General features: G+C 40.4%; 1 protein-coding gene across 2 annotated transcripts in view; it reads left to right on the forward strand.

Annotated features, from left to right (window-relative positions):
• Positions 1-15,274, forward strand: part of HEATR3 (HEAT repeat containing 3) — a 603,471-nt gene extending 588,197 nt beyond the window's left edge. For both annotated transcript variants that reach the window (XM_044081978.1, XM_044081979.1), the window contains one exon: positions 14,877-15,274. In XM_044081978.1, the coding sequence (XP_043937913.1) occupies positions 14,877-14,999 (123 nt within the window). In that variant the 3' untranslated portion in view covers positions 15,000-15,274. The remainder of the gene's footprint in view (positions 1-14,876) is intronic.
• Positions 15,275-21,537: the final 6,263 nt, after the last annotated feature.

Genomic DNA, 21,537 nt, shown 5'->3' on the forward strand with positions numbered 1-21,537 from the left:
TATAAATCATATCTCAAAATGTGTGTGTGTGTGTGTCAGCTACTTGGGCAGGGACACAAAGCACTAGGTGGACATAGAGGGTGCTGGAGGGCTTGGCTTGACCCCTCAGCTGAGATCATAACTCTGTATAGCTGTGCCAGTGGGGAGTCTTATTGGGGATCTGGAGAAAGAGGCAGAAACCAGCCCCAGACTGACTGTGATCTCTGTGTGCTCTTAAGGGTAAATTGTCCTTTGCTGTGTGTGTACTTGTCATCCTCTGTGTATGTCCCTCACTGTTGCCAGTAGTGAGAATTGAGGCTCCTTAATTACTGGGCCAGTGCAAGGATGTCACAGATGCATTTTTAATGAAAGCCTGAAAGATGGCTACTGCCTTTGTTCAGTGTACTATGGGTACAGAAGAGGATTATCTAGGGTTCCTATTAAGTGATCGAAGATGCATTCTTTTGAATGCGTCTTGATCAAACTTGAAAGCACAAAAAGGCAAAACAGCAAAATGGCATGTAAGCGAATTCTTTCCCTGGGAAAGAAATTGCTTGACTGCTTCTGTTACTTTGCAGTTTTTGAGACAGTAGTGCGATCTTGGAATTGGTATATTTAAGTAGGAGGGGTGTGGGCGGCACAGCCCCCACATCAGGGTGTGTGTGGGGGGGGCAAAGTCCCCCCCCCCCACACTTTATGTAATGTTTTACAATTTTTTTTTTTGTGGAACAGCGATTTTTTTCCCCTTGGAAAAAAATTGCTGTTCTAAGCATTCGAGATTGTAAGCTTTCACTTTCTTGGGTTCGATAAATCATTGTTCGCTTTTTTAAGCGTTCGATGATTTAACATAGACCCGATTATCTACTATACTGTGAATAGCAATTTGCAGTGAACTGTGTAAGCCATCTAGCCATAGTGACGTAATAAACGTTGCTGCCCTGTCTGGTAGCAGCTTAGGAAACGAAAAGCTGGTTATCTTTTCTTATTAACTTAGTCCTTTGCAGATAAAAATCTCACTTGCCTGTACATAGAAACAGCATGTAAGAGTTTCTGTTCTCGGAGTGTTTTTATCATTAAAGGTTCTTGACACTAATTTCTGATATAGAAATAACTAACATAGGACTGTAACTTGCCTGCCAGGGAAAATCATATTAGAGATGGTCTGATAAGACTGCTGTATCTCAGCTATTTTTTTATTAAGGTCTTGTCCATAATTGTCTAAAAGCAGATAGAGATGGGTAGGGTGATAAATGAAACAGCATATATTTCATATCAGGGATGTCAATTTGGTACCTTTTATTTGTCCCCCGGAGTATCAGTATTTCATCCTTTACCTTGTATAACTAAAATCTAACAAATTCATGCTTTACTCTCATTATTATTATTATTATATATTATTATTCTAGTGCAGCTTGTAAATTCTGTAAGGCTGCTTATTTCTTAATTCACTGTCTTGCAGTACATTCCACTCAGCCAGCTTGGTTTAAATAAATATCACACAATCATTGGCTTCCACCTTCTCAAGAACTCTTGATTATTTGAATATTTTTCCATCAAGCTCTGGCATGGTCTGCCATTTTGTTTTTTTTATGTTTCAAGTTAAGACTGAAGTCTCACTCTTACATTCTGATCTTTTAAGTTATAGCAAAAAATGGCAGTCCTACAGAACTTCATGGCTTCACCATCTCATCCTCTTCTGTTCATCAAGACTGTACAACTGTCTAATCTTTTGTTTCCTTGAAGTTTAACAGCAGCTCTTTACACTGTGCTCCGGCATGGTCACCACTAGCACTCTGAAACTAAATACTGGGATTGGGGCCATTTCTTCACCCACCATGTAGTCTGTGACCCTGTCCAGCTACTTCAATAAACTCAGCTACTTATCAGTGTTTTTTATCAATCACTTGCCTAGCTTCGCAATATAGGTTGTATCAAAAAACATATTTTTCCAGAGTTGTGTCCTTGAAACCACCAAACAGCTGCAAATTCCAACTTTGTAAAGATTCTTGACTGGAAGCAGTGGAATGTCTGCTCACTGCTGCACCATTGCAGGAAATCCCAGAGTAGAGGATGATTTGGTTGAGCTTGAGAGATGATGCCACTGAACAGTGATAACCAAGACATACATGCTGAAGTTGAGAGTCTGGTATATACATTAAGATGAATAATGTGTGTGCAAGTTATTGAGCTGTGGGATAGGACAGTGATTGGGCAACTTTGTCTTATGACTGCTTTTCAGAATGACAGAATGGGGAGGATGAGAATTATATTAAAATCTGGCTACCCTTTTAAAGCAGGTGAAGTGAGCAAATCTATTTTTAAAATGAGCTTGTAGCACTCTACGTTTGTTTTAATATCTTGTACAGCAAGGGTTCAATCAGTGACATCTGGTATTGTATTTTCATAAGGAACAAAAATGCCTTTTGTGACCTCTGTCTCACATGGGACTGGTATCCTGATCCTTGTTAGAAATATAAATTGCCAAGATACATATTGTTGTGCTCTGGAAATGACCCACTACTGAGAATATTTTAAGGAGGATGTGCTATGTGGTGTGGTTGTTTTATAGTGCACTCTAAAGTGAAGGAAAAAGAAGAGGAGAAATAGCAAAATACACTTTGCATTCTTCAGCTGTCGTGTGACTTAACAGTTAACTGATGCCTCAATGCAAACAGAAAGTGATTGACTTCAATAATTGGCTTAGTTTTTGGTGTCATTCTAAGGGGCTATAGTATCTGACTGCCTGGGATGACATGATGACAGACCTTGATGCACTGCCAGAGATAATCTTCATCTGTCACCCCTGGGATTTTGGCTAATGGCAAAGGCTCTTGGCACCCCATAGTGCCTTTTTTAGGCAGTCTCCATGACAAAATTCAGGATGTAAAAACTCCACCTAAAACAACCTCAAGGTTATGCTGCTAAATGCTAGGATTTTTAACATGAAACTGCAGTCACTGGAAGTAGTCCTTACCTTAGAAGACATAGATATTTGTGCAGTCATGGAGACCTGGTTCAAGGCTGTGGAGAGCACCCCAGCCATACCATGTTACACCTCCTTCCACACGTTTAGACCACAAATTGAAGGACTGAAAAAGAAAGGGGGCATTGCATCAATATTTGTTAAAGATAAGTACACAGTGTGATTCCCTGGAGATACTTTAGATGTAATTAACTGTTGGTATGACACCTATTCAAGTCATTGCCAGCTACAGGATCTCCTCCATGAATCAGGACACCCACTCTGCCTGTTTGGATCTACTTGAGTTTTATTAAGATACATCCAAACACCATGGTTTTGGGCAACTTTAACTACCCATCCGTTGACTGAGTAAATTACTTGTGCTTTAACTCACTTGGCCAAAGGTTTCTCATCTTCATTAACTCCAATGCCCTGGACCAAATGGTTGATACCCCCACAAGGGGTGCCAGCATCCTGGATCTTGTGCTTACCAATATGGGGGTCCACTGTAACACTCCTACTGTGAGGTCTTCTCTACTGAGATCTGACCACAAATCAGTCTCATTCGAAGTAACTGTCACACCAGACCCTCCCCCACCAGCAGCAACTAAACTAAAAAGCTTCCCCTAACTAAATTGTAACCTCTTACAGAATAGTATAAATAGCTTTACTGCACCTCCCCCCTCAGATAGAGCCGTCAGTTATGCAGAGTTCTACACCAGTTCTTAATACAAACACCTGCATAACTGCACTGACTCTGCCATACCTGATAGGACCAAAACAAGCTCCTCAAGGAAGCACAAACCTACCTGGTGGACAACTGCCATTAACAGGCTTTACAATAAGAGGAAGAAATTGCTGTCTGAGTAAGAGGGAGTGAGCCCTAAACTGGAAACGCTACTTCCTCGGCTTAAACAAACAAATAAGACTTCTTGTGAAGTTCTCCAGAGGAAACTATGAATCCAAATTAGCTTCCTCAATTATGGACAGCCATAAGTCGTTCTTTAGTTACATCTGTAACCTAAGAGGAAAAGCCAAGATTTGTGCCAAACTGGTAGTTAATGATACCAGATATACTGAGCTTGTGGACATAGCTAACCTGTTAGCTGACAGTTTCTGTGAAAACTTCACTCCCCCTGTCCCCACCACACGTACCCCATGACATCCCTACCACCTGTCCTCTGCCATGTATCTCTAAAAAGCAGGTCATAAATGCCCTAAGGCCAAAAAAACAGCATCTATGGGACTTGATAACATCACAGGTTGCACCCTACATGGGCTCAAACAAGAATTAGCAACACTACTGGGTACTCTCTTCAGTTGTAGTCTAAGCACCAGCTTTATCCCAGCTGAATGGAAAATGGCCACCATTATTCCCTTGCACAGAGGTGATGCTTCCACTGAACCCGGGAGCTGTAGACCTGTTAGCCTGACTAGCCTTATCTGCAAGGCCATGGAGTGAATCTTCATGGTCCTTATCATTAAAGATATAGGTAAGCTCCAAACACTTGACCCTGCTCAGTTTGGATTTGTCAAAAGGAGATCATGTCAGTTAAACCTGGTGGACTTCTTCAAGACGGTCACTAAGGCCTTGGACGAGGGGAAATCTGTGCATACAGTCTACCTAGACTTATCGAAGGCTTTTGACACTGTCCCCCACTCAGGCATTATTTATAATCTCAACCAGCTAGATACTGACCCTTGTATCATTAGATGGGTCACTAACTGGCTCACTGATAAAACCCATATAATCAAAATAGGGGCATCCACCTCCAACAGTAGACCTGTAACCAGTAGTGTTCCACAGGGATCAGTCCTGGGACCTCTGCTGTTTGGAATCTATTTCTCCAAAGTAGAAGCTAAAACTAAAGGGTACCTGACAACTCTTCAAACACTCAAAATTTTGAACGTTACATGGTCGAGACCAAACGTTCTAAATTTTGAATGTTCGAAGATAGACTTTCAACGGCGCCGTATGGTGTAGATAGGGAGAATTTTCCCTTTTCTGCACTGAAGTACAGTCTCGGAGTTGGTATATTTAAGTAGGGGGGTGTGGGGGTGCAGGGGGGCTTGCCCCCCCTGCCTACGCTGTTAGTGTTTTTTTCTTTTTTTTACTTTTTTTTATTTGATGTTCGAACATCCAAATGTTGAACATTTGGTCTTGACCATGTAATGTTAGACATTTTGGATGTTTGAACATTTAACATAGACCCAGAACTAAAGGTCTGCGGCTGACAGTTTGCTGATGACTGCAAACTGGGAGCGGTCATAGAATTTCCAAATGATGTCAATAATCTTACAAGAGGGTCTTACACAATGAAATGATTGGTGCCAAAGTCATGGCCTTAAACTCAATGCAAAAAAAATGTAGTATCATCTCTTTGGTAAGTGCGATGTTCCTGCTAACTGCCACATCAATAACAACACCCTAAGTATTCAGTGGTGAGAGACCTGCTCACACAGGTTGATAGCAACCTTAACTTTGATCACCATGTCTCCACAGTGGTAAGAAGGACATTCTGTGTTGCTCATCTCATAGTAAGGGCATTTTATCAAAGAAAAGAAGGTACTACCTCTCTGTACTCTTCCCTCATCAGGCCAGTAATTGAGTACAACACCCCTTTTGGTATGTACATTTCCAAGCACCTGCAGCAATTGGAGAGACCACAAAGGTTCCTCACAAGGAAAATTCAAGGTCTTCAACATCTGTTCTGTGTGGATCTTCTGAGATCACTGTCACTTTATTCTATTTCATACTAACTACTCAGAGGCAATCTGTGCCCTGCATATAAGGCAGTCTTTGACCCTGCTTTATTGGAAATGCTGCATATCTGCAAGTGGAATGGTACATGAGTTACTCGCTCTAAAGACCTTAACATGGTATGTGACAGTAGAACCTGCTGGAGGGACAGATTTGTCTCCCAGAGGTTACCACACCTTTGGAACAGACTCCCACTTCATGTCAAACAGAGCACTTCATTGGGCGTCTTCAAACACAGTCTGGACGGTTGGATGGGTGACCGTAAATTCACCCTGGGGGTTCTACCTGTGTCCCCCTTGGACAGGGGAATTGGTGCTGATGGTGGAAATAAGGGTAGAATTTGGCTAGGCTTGTAAGGGCACTAGGGCCATTAGCCTAGTAACTTCCTATTATCCTGTAAACAACACTTACAGTAATATAGGCAGCCAACAGCAAACTAAGTCTCACAAATGCCAATGCCTTGCTCCTTCTTTAACTATCGTTATAACAGAAATATAGCATGTAATTAATTTTCAGCGGAGGCCTGGGGAGAAAAACTCTACAATCACAGTATTTCAAAAATCAAGTACAGATATTTTCACTCACAAAGTATCATGTTACATTACAAAACAAGAGTGAAAAAAAATGTAATGAGAAAAACATAGAATATATGTTTCATAGTAGAGTGCATTGAAAAACAATAACATGAATTTGTGAGGAAAAATGTAGTAGTCATATTTGTTATATAGATTAGTATGTGATAAACGAGACCTGAAACTATTCTAATAAGATATTTAAAGAGATATCAGAGGTTGCATAATTAGAGACAGTGAGGGGAAAATGAGTGATGTCTTAGTATGAGAGATGGTGTTCATATTATAGTTATAGAAGGAAGAATGATGGAGTGAAGGACATTATAAGAAGAGTGCAGGGTAGGGTGTCTTCAGGTAGCTTAGGTGAGTTGGGAGGAAAGAGGTTGAAGAAAAGTCTGCAGAGATGAAGTGGATAAGGTAAGGTAGAGGGAAAAACAAAAGAAAGGATTGAAGTAGGAGGCTGGAGAGGGTTATGAGGTGTGATTTAGGTTGAAGGGGTTGAGTAAAGTATAGTGAGTAAGTTCAGCCAGGACTGGCACAGCAGCAGGTCCAAGATTTTGTAAAGTATTCTTTAAGGGAGCATTTAAAGGTGGGTAGGTTGGAAGTAATTCTGGTGGTTAGAAGTAAGGTGTTTCAGTTTTTTTTGCTACTGAGTACAAGTGTAGGCTTTGTCCAAGGGATTTATTTGATTTATTTATGGTGAGCAGTTGTCTTCCAGTCTGAGTTTTTTTTTTGGAAAATACATTTTGATTACAGAGGTAAGAGCTGGGCAGGCTACTGGTTTGTGTACGATTTTATGTATTGTTATAAGTTGAATGTAGGAGAGGTGGAGGGGGAGTTCGAGCCAGCTAAGGGTATGCAGAGTTTTACAGTGATGGGTAAAGGAGCATGAATTCGTAGCAAGTTTCAATAGAGATGGCAGCTTGTTGAGTGATTTCTTGGAGGCGAGTTAAGGTTTTTGAAGAGCAGATGATAGTCATCTGCATATTGAATCAAGGTGTCTTCACAAGAAGATGAATGTTGCTTATTGATAAAAATATGGAAAAGTAGAGGAACAAGAATGGATCCTTGAGGGACTCCTGTGGAAGATGGAAGGTATGTGGTGATGGATCCTCACCATTTTACAGCTTGTTGCATGTTGGCTAGGTAGATAACCACTGGATAGTGGGGGATGCTAGACGTAGGGTGGAAAATTGATTGAGGAGTTTACTGTGAGAGAACTTGTCACAGGCTTGTGATATTTAGAGATACTGCAGATACAAATATTAGAGTTGCAAGCTTTATTGAAAGTGTCTGTAAGTGATAGTAATGAAGTGGAGGTGCTGTGGTCTGGCCGAAATCCATGTTGCATATTGGTGATTAGCTTATTTTGTAAGAGATTGTTGATGAATGCATCTTTCAGGTATTTTAGAGAGGGGGACAGGATGGCTGTGGGAGGGAATTTTGTAATGCCAGTGGAATTACCTCTTTTATATATGGAGGTAGTGTGTGCCATTTCCCACAAGTTAGGGACACAGGATTTGTTATTGGTCTGTTAATAAGTATGCTGATTGGATATGCTATTGCATTTGCAGCTAGATTTAAGTAGTTGTCAGCTGAGGCGAGACAAAGTCTTAGTTTACGTAAAGACTATTTTATGAGAGTTATAGAAGCTGGTTGAAAGGTAAAGTGGGTGGAGTGGTCTGCATATGTATTGGAGAGGTTGCAGGTAGGTGAGTTTTGTGATGGAAATGTAGGGTCTATGGTAGAGGAAGTTGGCTGTGTGGAAGGGGGTGTGTCAGGTGAGTTTAAGATGAATTTGGCTCTGCATTCTATGAAGTATATATTGAAATAAGTAGCTGTTTGAAGAGTGAGAATATCTTGGTATGGGCTCGATTATTTTTTGTACCTGGGCTGATGAAAAAGGATACAGAGGACCAGAATTTTTTAAGGTTGTTTTTATGGCTATAAGACTTATGACTAACTTTTTGACTTGGTTTCATAGCTGTCTGAATGTAATGGTGGTGTACTACTGTATGATGCAACTCCTGAGTACTAACATCAGGCAGGATATATACAAAGCAAACCAGTGTCATAGAAGAGAACAGCAAAATGATTTAGGATGCTTGCTTTATTTACCTTGCTGTACAAGAGGAAACTTAAGTAGGGAAATGCAAACACAAGTACAGTACTATAGACTGCTGTATCAGTTTTAGAGAAATTTGGGGTTCACTGTCAGGCAGTGTCTCATGCTGCTGACCTGCAGTATTTATCATTACAGAAGGAAAAAAAAAAAATCTTGCTTTTTTCCCACTTTTCTGAGAGTTAAAAAAGTTCAGTTACAGGCTTGCTGTTCCTGAACTGTTTGAAAGTTTCTGTGAGGCCATTTTTGCTTGGGCTGAAGGAGGGTCTCTGTGTTTATCAGTGGCAGTGACTAACATTGAGCAACTTCCCTGCCCCCCGGAGAGGTGGTTACTGACTTGAAACTGTAGTTTTATTGGCCACTAGGGGTCATTTCCATAACTCCTTCATCTTCCTCCCTTAAAACCTAGTTGCCTCGTGGTTTGAGCGTCTTTTCAGGCTTGTTGGCTGTTGGTGAAGCACCCTCCAAGAGGAAAAAACGCTGAGAGAAGAAGGGAGCCACTTTTGAGATTTTAAGTATTTTTTCTCTGTTTATTTGCTAAGTTTTTCTGCATAGCTGCCTAGCTTGAGCATTTTCTGGCTTGTTAAACTTGATTTCTGTATTAGTAGCTGTATTTAGAGCACAACCAAAAGCTGTTTGCTGAATTTCCTGTTTGCACTTAATTTTAAATCGTTTTTTTCTTAAAACTTGCATATTTTCTGTCCTTGACCTAGCACTCTTGTGTGGGGTCATTTACTGCACTGTTATAACTTGATATTACTTGTGAACCTCTGCTATCTCTGTAAAAAACAAAAACAAAAAAAAAAAAAAATCTTGCTTTTTTCCCACTTTTCTGAGAGTTAAAAAAGTTCAGTTACAGGCTTGCTGTTCCTGAACTGTTTGAAAGTTTCTGTGAGGCCATTTTTGCTTGGGCTGAAGGAGGGTCTCTGTGTTTATCAGTGGCAGTGACTAACATTGAGCAGCTTCCCTGCCCCCCGGAGAGGTGGTTACTGACTTGAAACTGTAGTTTTATTGGCCACTAGGGGTCATTTCCATAACTCCTTCATTTGCCCTCGGAGGAGTGGTTTAGGGCAGTGACTTGTGGTTTGTTGGCCAATTTGTGTCATTTCCTGTCTTTTCCAGCCCCCTGCTATAAAGCACGCTTTAGCTGATTTAGCCCGATTTAGCGGAGTTGCTACTGTTGCACACTAGGGCAGCGCCGGTTAAGCAGGTTTAAACTATTCGGGCTACCTAAAGTCCACTCTTCAAATTTTCCCTTAAAACTACCTTCCTCGAACTATACTACTGATCTAATCAGCGTATCCTATAATTAAAAGATCATCTCTACTTGACTCCAAGTAGACTATTCTCTATCTGTTAAACGTAGCACTTGCTCCTACAGTACTTATTACCTTGATACGGCACTCTTGTCATAGATAGTACCCCAAAAGGCAACCCCCATTTCTCGGTCACCCACGTCCCCAGAATCTTTTTAAAGTTTTTTGTCTATTCCTTCTAGCATGTCGAGGGATCAGTTGCTAGTGTCCTCTCCTGCTCAGCTGGTGAACCTGGGAATATTGAGGCAATGTTACAATTGCCTCATGTACACAGACAACCCTCTCCTCCTCCCACAAAACACAAATACATGCGAGAGATGCAACTATACGGCCAAACTGGAGGCTGAGCTCTCTCAACATAGGACTGGCAAGACCAGTCAGGAGGAGAAGGTTACCACACACACTATAGACCCAGTCTCACATATTACCATTACAACCTCAAATCATACACATAAACACACAAAGACATACTCGGAGGCTCTGATCAAAAATCTACCAAAACAGCAGAGGCCACCAAAGCAGACACCCAAACAACCACCACCTCAGAACACAACACCTGCAACACATAGACCTCACAGTCAGAGTGTCAAACAGTCACAGCCCTTAAGGCCAAACACAATGCCAGACACACTAGTCATTGGTGACTCCATAGTCAGACACACTGACGTCCCGCTCACCAGACTGAGTAAGGAGAAGGTCACAGTAAGCTGCCTGTCGGGCGCTAGAATCCGCCACATAACGCAAGCACTCAGGTCTCTCAACAGCAGGTACAAATATGATTCAGTCATTGTCCACGCTGGTGTAAACGACTTGAGACGTACCTCCTTGGACTACATGAAAAGAGACATTGAGGAGCTCTCTGATTATGTAGCCCAGACAGGTATGACCCTGACCTTGAGCAGTATCCTACCTTCACCAAGAATGATGCCACAATACAGAGATAAGATGATCAGCTTTAACAATTGGCTTAAACACTGGTGTCATTCAAAGGGGATCCAGTGTCTGTCTGCCTGGGATGACATGCTGGACAAGCCACGCTGCTTCGCAAGGGACGGCTTGCACCTGTCACCCCTGGGATTCCGGATATTGGCAAAGGCTCTTGCCACCCCATAGTGCCTTTTTAGGCAAGGCTCAAATTCTAAACCTACCACCCTAGAACACAAAAAACGGAAAAAAACTAAGGGTAATGCTGCTCAATGCCAGAAGTCTAAATCTCAAAATGCACGCACTCGAGGCCCTTCTCAGTATGGAGAACATCGATGTCTGTGCTGTGACAGAAACCTGGTTCAAGGCTCCTGAGAGCACCCCAGCTATCAGGTTTTACCTCATATCATGCGTTCCGCCCCAAAATCTGGACAATACCAAGAAAGGAGGGGGGGTATCCATATTCATCAAGGACACCCACACCTCAAGACTGGTGGCAACGCACGATGCATCGGAGACCATCCATGTGCAATTAACCATAGGCAAGACTGCTCTGCAAATTGTAGCATGTTACAGGCCACCCTCACAAACTCAGGAACCTCACATGGCCTTCCTGAAAACACTAGAGGGGATAAATGTATCACCAAACACCATCATACTAGGTGACTTCAATTACCCTAATATAGACTGGGAACACTACTCAAGCCCAAACACCCTAGCCCAAAAGTTCCTGGAATTCATAAACTCAAATGCCATGGAACAACTAGTCACCATCCCCACAAGAGGAGATAACATACTTGATCTCATCATCACGAACATGGGAGCACAATGTTCAACACCGGAGGTGTACCCCTCACTGGTGAGATCAGACCACAAACTAATCTTGCTGGAGGTCCTCATCCCACCCCACCTGAAATAAAAAGACCACAGTAAAGAACTTCTCAAAAGCCGACTTCACACTTCTAAAGACTAGTGTGGTCTCCTTTAAGGCCCCGAGCCGGGAAAACAGTACTCAAGCCGCTGAATCACTTACAAATGCCTTCTACCAGCACCTGCAGGACTGCATGGATAAGGCAATCCCAAGCAAAACAAAGACTCTTTGTACCAAAGGCAAGCGTCCAGTCTGGTGGACCCCAGCCATAAACAAACTCTACAACAAAAGGAGGAAGCTACTACAAGATAGAGCAAAATCCTTAAAAGGTAAGACACCCTTGATCACTATAAGTAAAAAACTAAGAGCTCTCATAAAATCATCCAAAGCAAATTTCGAGAGAAAAATAGCTAAAGACTCAAAAGACAATCATAAGGCCTTCTTTAGCTATGTTAGAAAGCTGGGAGGAAACTCCCAGATATGCTCAGAGCTAGTTCAAAATGATGTGAAGATTACTGATCCTACAGACATTGCCAACATACTGGCTGACAGGTTCAGTGCAAACTTCTCCCCCCAACTCCCACCCAAAGGGAGAGATACCTATGGCAAACCATTCCAGCCCCCCAAACATCCCCAGCGCCCAAGCGAGAGCTGCTCTCTCCAAAGCAAAGAACACAGCATCCATGGGACCTGATGGTGTCCCCGGCTGTGTGCTCCATGAACTCAATGAGGAATTAAACCCACAGCTAGGACAGCTGTTTAATCAAAGTCTTACCTCTGGATACGCACCCAGGAGTGGCGCACTGCAACTGTGGTACCACTTCACAAAGGCGGTGCCTCCACCGACCCTGGAAATTACCGCCCATTAGCTTGACAAGCCTTATCTGCAAAGCCATGGAGAGGATCATAATGGACCTCATAAATAAAGACATAGGGAATTTGCAGACTTTGGATCCAACCCAGTTTGGCTTTGTCAAAGGCAGATCATGCCTTTTAAACTTGGTTGACTTTTGAAACAGTCACCAAAGCCATTGATGAGGGAAAGGCAGTCCATACAGCCTACCTCGATCTGGCTAAGGCCTTCGATACAATACCCCATTCGGGTATCATTGAAAAACTCATCAGCTTAAATGTCAACCCATACATCACAAGATGGGTTGCAAACTGGCTGAGTGACAGAACCCACAGGGTCAGAGCTGCTGGCGCCATGTCAGACTCAAAGCCTGTCACAAGTGGTGTCCCACAGGGCTCAGTCCTGGGCCCACTCTTGTTTGGCATCTACTTTTCCAAGTACAAGCAAACACAGGAGGGTTATGGCTGACAAAGTTTGCAGATGACTGCAAACTGGGCCATAGTAGAAAACACATCTGACACAGATATCCTTCAGAAGGGTCTCACAGAAACGGATAACTGGTGCCAGAGCCACGGCCTAAAGTTAAATGCCAAAAATGCATAGTCATACCCTTCGGGAAAAACAAGGTTACCCCTAGCTACCAAATAGGTGGCAATCCACTGAGCACAGAAGAAGTTATCAGGGACCTGGGGACCCAGGTTGATAGTAGTCTGTCATTCGACACCCATGTAGCTAAAGTAGTTAGGAAGACCTTCTACATTGCCCACCTTATCATGAAGGGATTCTCATCTAGATCAAGGGAGGTCATAGTCTCCCTTTACTCATCACTCATCAGACCAATGATTGAGTACAATGCCCCATTCGAATGTATCTGACCCGACACTTGCAGCAGCTGGAGAGGCCACAAAAGTTCCTCACCAAAAGGATAAAAGGTCTCAAAAATCTGTCCTATGCTGCCCGACTGAAAGAACTCCAGCTCTATTCAGTCGCCACCGCTTGCTCAGAGGTGACCTTTGCCTAACATACAAGGCCATGTCAAACCCAGATTTGATGAATATGCTTCACCTCAAAAATCTAGATCCATCAGAGCCACAAGGGCGGAGACTTAAACCTTGACACGGCTATTAATAGGACGTGCTGGAGGGATAGATTCATCACCCAAAGACTCCCTATGCTGTGGAACAAAATCCCGGTACATGTGAGGCAGAGCACCTCGCTGGCCTTGTTCAAGAGAAATCTTGACCAATGGATGGGAGATCGCAGATATACCCCAGGGATTACCTCAGTGTCACTGCTCGACAGAGGCACAGAAAAATAATGGGTATAGTTCCCCATACTAAAGGGGTGGCGTAAGCCACAAAACGATGGGCTAGGCTTGTAAATGCCCTCGGGCAGATAGCCTAGTATGAACCTATGAACCTATGAACCTATGAACCTATCTTCACTGCTGTCGGGTTCTGGAGTATTGTAGTTCTTGATGACCAGTCAGGTTGTATTTAAGTACTGTAGACTTTTTTAAAGTTATGCTTCTGGGAAGTTAGTATAGAAGATTAAGGCTCTGAGTTGTTAACCTGCTTCCTGTAGTCAAGGTTATAGGGTTCAATTCCTTCCACCTCTTTTTTGTTTTTCTACTGTGCTCAGAGCAAGTCACTTGACCGCACAGTCTCCTGGTTTGCCCCTGAAATAGGACATGTGTCCAGAGAGCTTATCTGGTTAATCTGGTTAACCAACGTATAAAATAAAGAAACGGAGCTAATTAAAATATTGTGATTAAGCTGTGAAAAGTAAAACCCCTGTGTTTCTGTGGGAAGTGGACTGTTCTTACTGGAGAAGGATGTCCCAACAGCCAGAATAGTTAGTAATTTCTTAAGATAATAAAAGTAGTGAGACTATTGATGGCCCAAAATAATTAAAAAAAAAACGCACAAAAAAAAAACAAATGAACCACACTGTTTGACTTGCAAACATAAAATTTTATTGAGAAATATTGGTGACCTTTTATCAGTCATTTATTTATTTTCAGTAAAATTATAATGGTCCTACTTAAATGCCAGAAGTTTGTTCATTTTTTTAGTTTCTTAAAGTTTGAAGCAAAGGTTTGGCTAACCTTTTTAATCAGGCAAAGTGAACAAACCTGTTTTTAAAATATACAAGTGTATTGTTTGAAGTAAAAAGCATTCTGTTTAAAAGGTCAAGTGCCTTTGCATTTCTAGTCGGAGCAAAAATGGCTGCTGTAGCTGATTCCAAGTTAGCATCATGGTCATTATTAAACATAGGAATTCATTTTTTTATGCCACGAAAATGTTTCACTGCAGTACATACAATCCTTAAAATTCACTGTGTTAAAAGTTGTCAGTCCAAGTTATTTCAGTCAGGAGTATTGGTGCTATAAGGTGTAACCTTTTTTTTTTTTTTTTTTTTTTTTTTATCTTCATGCTCTGGGAATGTTTTATGAAGTTCATTTTCATAATTAATAAAAAAAAAAAGCATTCCAGTAATTTTTTTCTTTTTTGTAGCTTCGGAAAGAAGGAAGACTAAGTTACAGTCCGGATCAACTGTGTGTCCTGGATAACGTGAAAATGAATCTCAGAAGATTTATTGCTTATCAAGAAGCAATACAAAAAACATGCCTTTCCTGAAACATTGCTACGTACTTCTGTTCTTTTGACGTTAAATAAGGAGTTTTGACTTTTGAAAAAGTTTTTTTTTTTTTTAATTATTTTTTTATTTGATTTGATTATTTCGTAGCAGTTAATTCTTTTAACAAAGGAATGAGGAAGGGTTTTGTGACTTTAACGTCGTCTTCTGTTCCATGTGTGCAATGCAGAGATGCAATTATGGGTTGATGCAATATGTAAAACATAACTATTTTACAATGTTTGTACAGATTGAATAAACCAACTTTTGAATGGTAGTGTGTCTTATCAGTTGTTTCATTTGTATCAGAAGAACTGGTTTGTTTGATGAACAGGAGATGCACACTGGACCAGTTGCCTCACTCATCTGTGTCACTTAGCCCCAGTGTTTCACTGTTTTGCAGTCCCCAAGGACACATTGTGTATAAATACATGTCAATGGCAGATACTTTGCACGGTCAAAGAATGCTTGGTGCACTAAGCTAAAGAAGGTTGGTGGTGCTTTTGATGTGGTATGCATTTCACATCTTCAGTTTTGAAAAACACAAGACACCTTGCATAAAAGCAGATTGAGCATTCTCGCTGTGTAGTTTACATGCTTGTTTACATGTTTTGCATAGAATGCATTCATTATTTTTTATGAAACACTGGCACTGCTGTGTGGTCGTTCCTGGGACTCTCACTCATGTCTCAGTACTGCAGGATGTCCATTCTTCACACAGAGGTGGACCTAAGAAGGTTCCAGGCATCTGCATGTTGTGTGCCAGGGAAGGGTGCAGACTGCAGTCTACAGAGCAGGCTGCTTCTGTTACTGTTTGTTAAATCTTGTACAAGTTACATTAGTCATTAAGGCACTGGGATGTGGTCATCCCTGCATATAATTTACCAGAGCTGGCTGCTCATTTATCTATGTGAACTAGAGCTCTTTGCCATCCATGTCTGCTTCATCGTTGTATATAGATGTTAGTGAGTTGGGGTGGAGCCTCAGCAATGGGAACATAAGGATCACAACCCCCCCCCTCAAAAAGGTGTTAAACTGTACTTATCAGTGCCTGCTTTGATTTATAGCGGAGTCCAAGGTGACAACAAGCTGATGAGACTAGAAGTAGTTAACACCTGAACTCATGCAGTAGATCCACACTGGTACTGTGAAAGCTGATCTTCATCCAGCAGCTGGGCCATGTAGCCAACTTTTCATGCCAGTCATCTTTTTTTAGGGGTCCACCTTCATCATTTGGGCAGTCCCACTCACTGACGGCACCAAAGTACACCCATAAACAACCAGACTGTCCACTTTTGTTTCAGCACTTTTTGAAGAACAAAGCTGACTGCCTGATCTTTTAGGTTAAATTGTTGAACTTTTCTTTTAGTTGGCAGCTTTTCACTATAATTTTTATTTTTTTATCTAGTGTGAAAACGTTTGACAGTTTGGATGTTTCAGAATACCATTCCAAAGGCAGAAGCACTATTTTACAAGCACTTTTCCAATCAGAAAATATCCCGTCAGGACCAGGCCCTTCATGTTTTGTTTGTTTGTTTGTTGCTTAGAAGGTAGCACATTCACCTTTGACGCCAGTAAGAGTAGATGTGTGGAGTTTCTTTCTGTACACGCCAGGTGCTCATACTAGGGTTGCCACCTTTTCAAATGCCCAAAGTGGGACTTTTTTTGTGGAAATGTGAGATTTTGCAGGACAAAACTTACCCACGGCCAGTGAAAAAAACAGAACTTCAGTTTTTTGGCAAAATAAAAGCTTATTTTATGGCATTTGAGTTGCTTATTCTATTTCCTACAATATTTATGTTTCAGATACAAAATAACTGTTTTATGCAAATATTAAAGAAAAATTAAGACATATATTTTGTCTTAAAATCTCAGGACATGTATTTTTTTTACTTTTTTCCTCATGATACAACTGCCCAAAGTGGGACTGTCCCTCACAAAGAGGGACAGGTATTAACCCTAGCTCATACTCGTGTGAAGGTATTGGTACACTACTGCAGTATTAAGGTGGGGCATTACACACCACAAGTGCCATTTTTTGTTGAGATGTTAGAGTTCCCATATGCCTGAATTAGTGGTGGTTCAGATGAATGTAAAGAGTACTACTAAACTTTTTGTTAAAAATGGAGGCTTTTGCTAAAAAACATTTAAATTACTCTGTCTTGTATATCCTTACTACATGCTTCACAGTTACTTTTTTGTATACAGTTCATCTTTTGTGTTCAGTCAATAATTTCTTCCACACCATTTTAATGCAGCAGGCCCCAAGTTTTCCATTTATTAATTAAGGACATTTTGTTGTCCTCATTATCTCTCAGTTCATTTATTTCTTTAGTCTCTTCTGTAATAACTTTCAAATCAGTTGGTACTGTTTTCCCAGCTTTCCATTTTCTTGTTATTGTATTTATTTTGCAGCCAACATTAATGATGAAAACAAGGCTTCTGTGTGCTTAGGTTGCGTCGTCTCACTCCAGCTCACAAGAACATATCGTTAGTAAAATGTAGTTCCTCTCCCAGTATGTGAGCTATAACCTTTTTTATCTCTAATGTATATTGTTGAAGTTCAAACCATTCCCAAAATGTATGTTCTCATGACCCTTTCTCTGGTTTATCACATCTCTGTCATATACCCCTTTTCTGCGGGAACATGTTTATCAGTTCTCATAACCTTATAGAAGTGTTTATGCAGACATTTTCAGGTGAATAATGTACATTTTCTGTTTTGTAAAATATCTAGGAGTCACGCACACTTCATTCCAATCTTCTTTTGTTGGATTCTTACTTACCTCCCCACTCCACTCTTGCCTCAGTGTTGTACCATTTTATTTCTTCAGTTCTGTCATTACCTTATAATTCACTACTTATTTTTAAAACAAAAAAAACAAATGGAAACCGGTGGGTAAAGCTCTAATTTTATTAAACAAATTAAGCACTTTCATCTGCTGTAGCAGTGGACTTCATCAGAATAATTAGACACAAAATCAGGGTAATTTATGTATTAAAAAGAAATCACATGATCCATTTAGTGTAAATTGACATTTCAGTTAGCTTTGGCCAGCCAGGCTATATTAAAAAAGTTTGTGGATATAAACAAACCCACCCAACTATGCACTAAAATCTAAACACAAGGAAAAATAAGAAGACACTAAAACAATTACAATTATGTCTAAATATATACATATGTATATAAAAAAGTGTGCATATGAATCAAAAACAAATTTTAACATCAGAAAGAAGTTAGATTATAACTTCACTAACAAACCTTATGAACAAAGTTGTCCCTTTAACTTTAATACACAACTAACAGAAGTCACCGGGAGTGGAAGCATTTGGTCTCATTTGCCACCTCAGTTCCTTAAACTCAGTAGCCCCCCCCCCCCAGGTCTTAAATCAACTTGATCAATGGCCACAAACTTAAAAAATTAAGGGGATTACAATTAATATGTTTTGCTAGGGCATTGGTTTCTATACCTCGCTGAATATCATATACATGTTACTATATCCTTTCCTTACTTGCCCTTTTTGTTTTACCAGTATGAAAACCTTCACAGCATGGGCATTTGGCAACATAAATGATCCCTTTACAATGACAATAAAAATCTTCTTGTGATCTTAATGACTGCAAAATTTTTAATAAATACATCTGTTGTTTCCAAAATACGTTGACATTGGGATCAGTGCCCACATTTGACCATCACACCTTTCAGGTTCACAAATTATGGCCTTTCCACAAGTGATTTAAAGCTAACATCTTTCTTATAGACAAAATAATAGGTTTGTAACCCACTTTACTGAGATGGTCCTGTTTGACCCCCAAAACACTCCAGTTCTTATCGATAATGTGTCGGATACCATCAAAATGCATACTGTAGGTCAATACTAATGCCTTTTGCTAATCCTTGTTGTGATTCAAGGGGCACAGCCTATTGTGATTAAAGGTTGCCATGCCCCTATCACAAGTACCCAAAAGAGGAAAGAAATGTCCTGTTTGCCTTTTCCTCACAACCTCATTAAATATACTGTTTAAAAACTGTTCTGGGTAACCCTTCCTGTTAAACATGTTTCTTAAAGAAACAATTCATCCTGAAAGGTGTCATAATTGCTAATCATTTTGGCCAATCTCACACACTGTCCTTTCACCAAAGATTTTTTTTTTTTTGGAGAAGGGGATGCCAACTATCAAAATGCAGAAAAGAATTAGAAAAAGTTGGTTTTTGATATAATTTGATTCAAATTTCCTACCAATTCTATCTTTAATTAAAAAGACATCAAGATAATTGACTCTTTCATCATGCATTTCCATTGTAAATCTGAAAAATTCAGTACTGGAGTAACTGATCAAGTCTGTCCCTCGAATCAACCGAAAAGATAATGATGTCAAGGGTAACGTCCATAAAGGGGCCAACAGTTGCTAAATTCAGATGTAAAAACCTTGTCATGTTCCCACTGTTGGCAAAAATAGGGGCACAGGCAGAGCCCATAGCCACTCTCCTTTTCTGTTTAAAAATCTGATTCTTAAGGTCTTTAGAGTAAGAATCTTAGAATGATCAAATCCAGAATTACTACACAAAAAGTCATAAAACAGCTCAAGACCTTCCTTATGCAGAATGACTGAAAACCAGTCCTGGAAATCGGTTGTTAGCAAATAAGTTGCCCCTATATAAATCATTGGTGACTTTAGATAAAGAATCCCAATAGAGACAGTTGTAGTTTGCTAACACCTCTCTCAAATGAAAATCAACATATTTGGCTACAGGAAAGGTTTTGGATGCTTTTGCATCAACAATTGGTCTCAATGGTGGATCAATAATTTTGTGAATTTTGGGGATGCCAAAAATGGTGAGGGTCCTGGGATGTACAACCTTGAGGAAGTCTAGGTCTTTCAAATCAGTCTGGCTATTGACCACTAACTCCTCCAGTATTAAATCAGTCCTTTGATACGCTATATTTATTTCGCACACAAACTTCCTCATAGGTATTGGTGCAAAGTAAAACATTTTATTGATGTAATCATTCACACTCATAATCACTAGGCCCCCACCCTTATCAGGTTTAATTACTCTGATTCTTTCATTGGAAGTAATTTCTTTCAACAAATTCAGTTCCACAGGACTAAGGTTCAGAGGACAGGGACTAATAGAGGACAGTAGTCTACGAATGTCATATTCATACATTTTGTCATATAGACCAATAACAGGGTGCAAAGGTGGATTAAAGGTGCTGGGTCTAACACAAATAGTACTGGCATCCATGTATAGGTTACATTCATTGAAGGAAAAACCTCAAATACAACTTTCTAATGTACAGTTTCAATTGCAACAATACTTCATCCAGTCTAGCTGGTCTAGCCAGTACAAAGGTAAAACCTTTTTCAACAGGTCTGCCCAGTTGGTAGTCACATTAACTTCACTAAGGTTATAAACCTTAAAATCAACGGCATTCTTAAATATAATATTGTTGCACCCTTCAGTGTTATCTGCTGTACCTTCTCCCCCACCTTCTTCTCACTGTTCCGTTCCTTTGTTGATAGAGGGTGTGTTGATAATCATCCCTCACCCCCGAGATGTACCATTCCCACCCTTCTGATTCATCAGCTGTTCCAACCTCAGAGGGGGGCGCTTCTAAAGGGGCTGGGTCACTCTCTTGATCTTCCCTGTAAAAAAATTCACCGTCTTGTTCAAACCCAGCAAAATTATTGTGAACCAAATGACCACCACTTTCAATCACCTTAGAACCATTACTAGGTGGTAAAGGGTATGCTTTCCTGGTCTTATACTCCATTTTATCCCTTTGTAAATATTTTAGTTTTTTAGCTCTAAGTTCATTAACCGTTTTGTCAATTTGCAAAAGAGTTGCCCTATAATCTTTCATCTTAACTTCAAATAAGTCAGCATGAATATGGGAATCTAACATTAATAAAGTCACACAAATCACACATTTTCTATGTTTTGTAAAATATCTAGGAGTCAGGCACACTTCATTCCAATCTTCGTTTGTTGGATTCTTCCTCACTTCCCCACTCAAATTTTGCCTCAGTGTTGTATGTTGCATTCCTTCAGTTCTGTCATTACCTTATAATTCACTACTTATTTTTTTCCTAACTGCATTGATCTTGTTTCCATTATAAAATGTACCGTAGGTGGTTGAATTTGTTCATCTACATATCTTCTCAAATGTTTATTCATTTCAGAGGATAGGACCATATATGGTAGTTGATCTGCCTCTTGCAATCTAAAAATCTGCTTAACTTCCTCCTATGCTTTTGTTTATCCTTCCTTTAATATCCGCTTCCAAAATCCTGTTTACTTTTGTTTTCTCATACTGATGGCTGCTATACTATCCATTTTCTTATACCATTTCTTTTATTACTTCCCCCATTACTGCTTTTGTCTATCATGTAACCTACTGGTATTGTCTGTTTCCACTCTTTTACTTGTTCTAATACAAATAATTCTTTGATGGACTTGTACTCTTATGCATATTGTTCTTTCTTCTGTCTCTCCCTATCTGCCCAGCTATCCACCTGAGCTTGTATATGTA

Source organism: Protopterus annectens, chromosome 8.part1 (genome assembly GCF_019279795.1).
Source record: "Protopterus annectens isolate FY-2018-M chromosome 8.part1, PAN1.0, whole genome shotgun sequence".
NCBI classification, from domain to species: Eukaryota; Metazoa; Chordata; order Ceratodontiformes; family Protopteridae; genus Protopterus; species Protopterus annectens.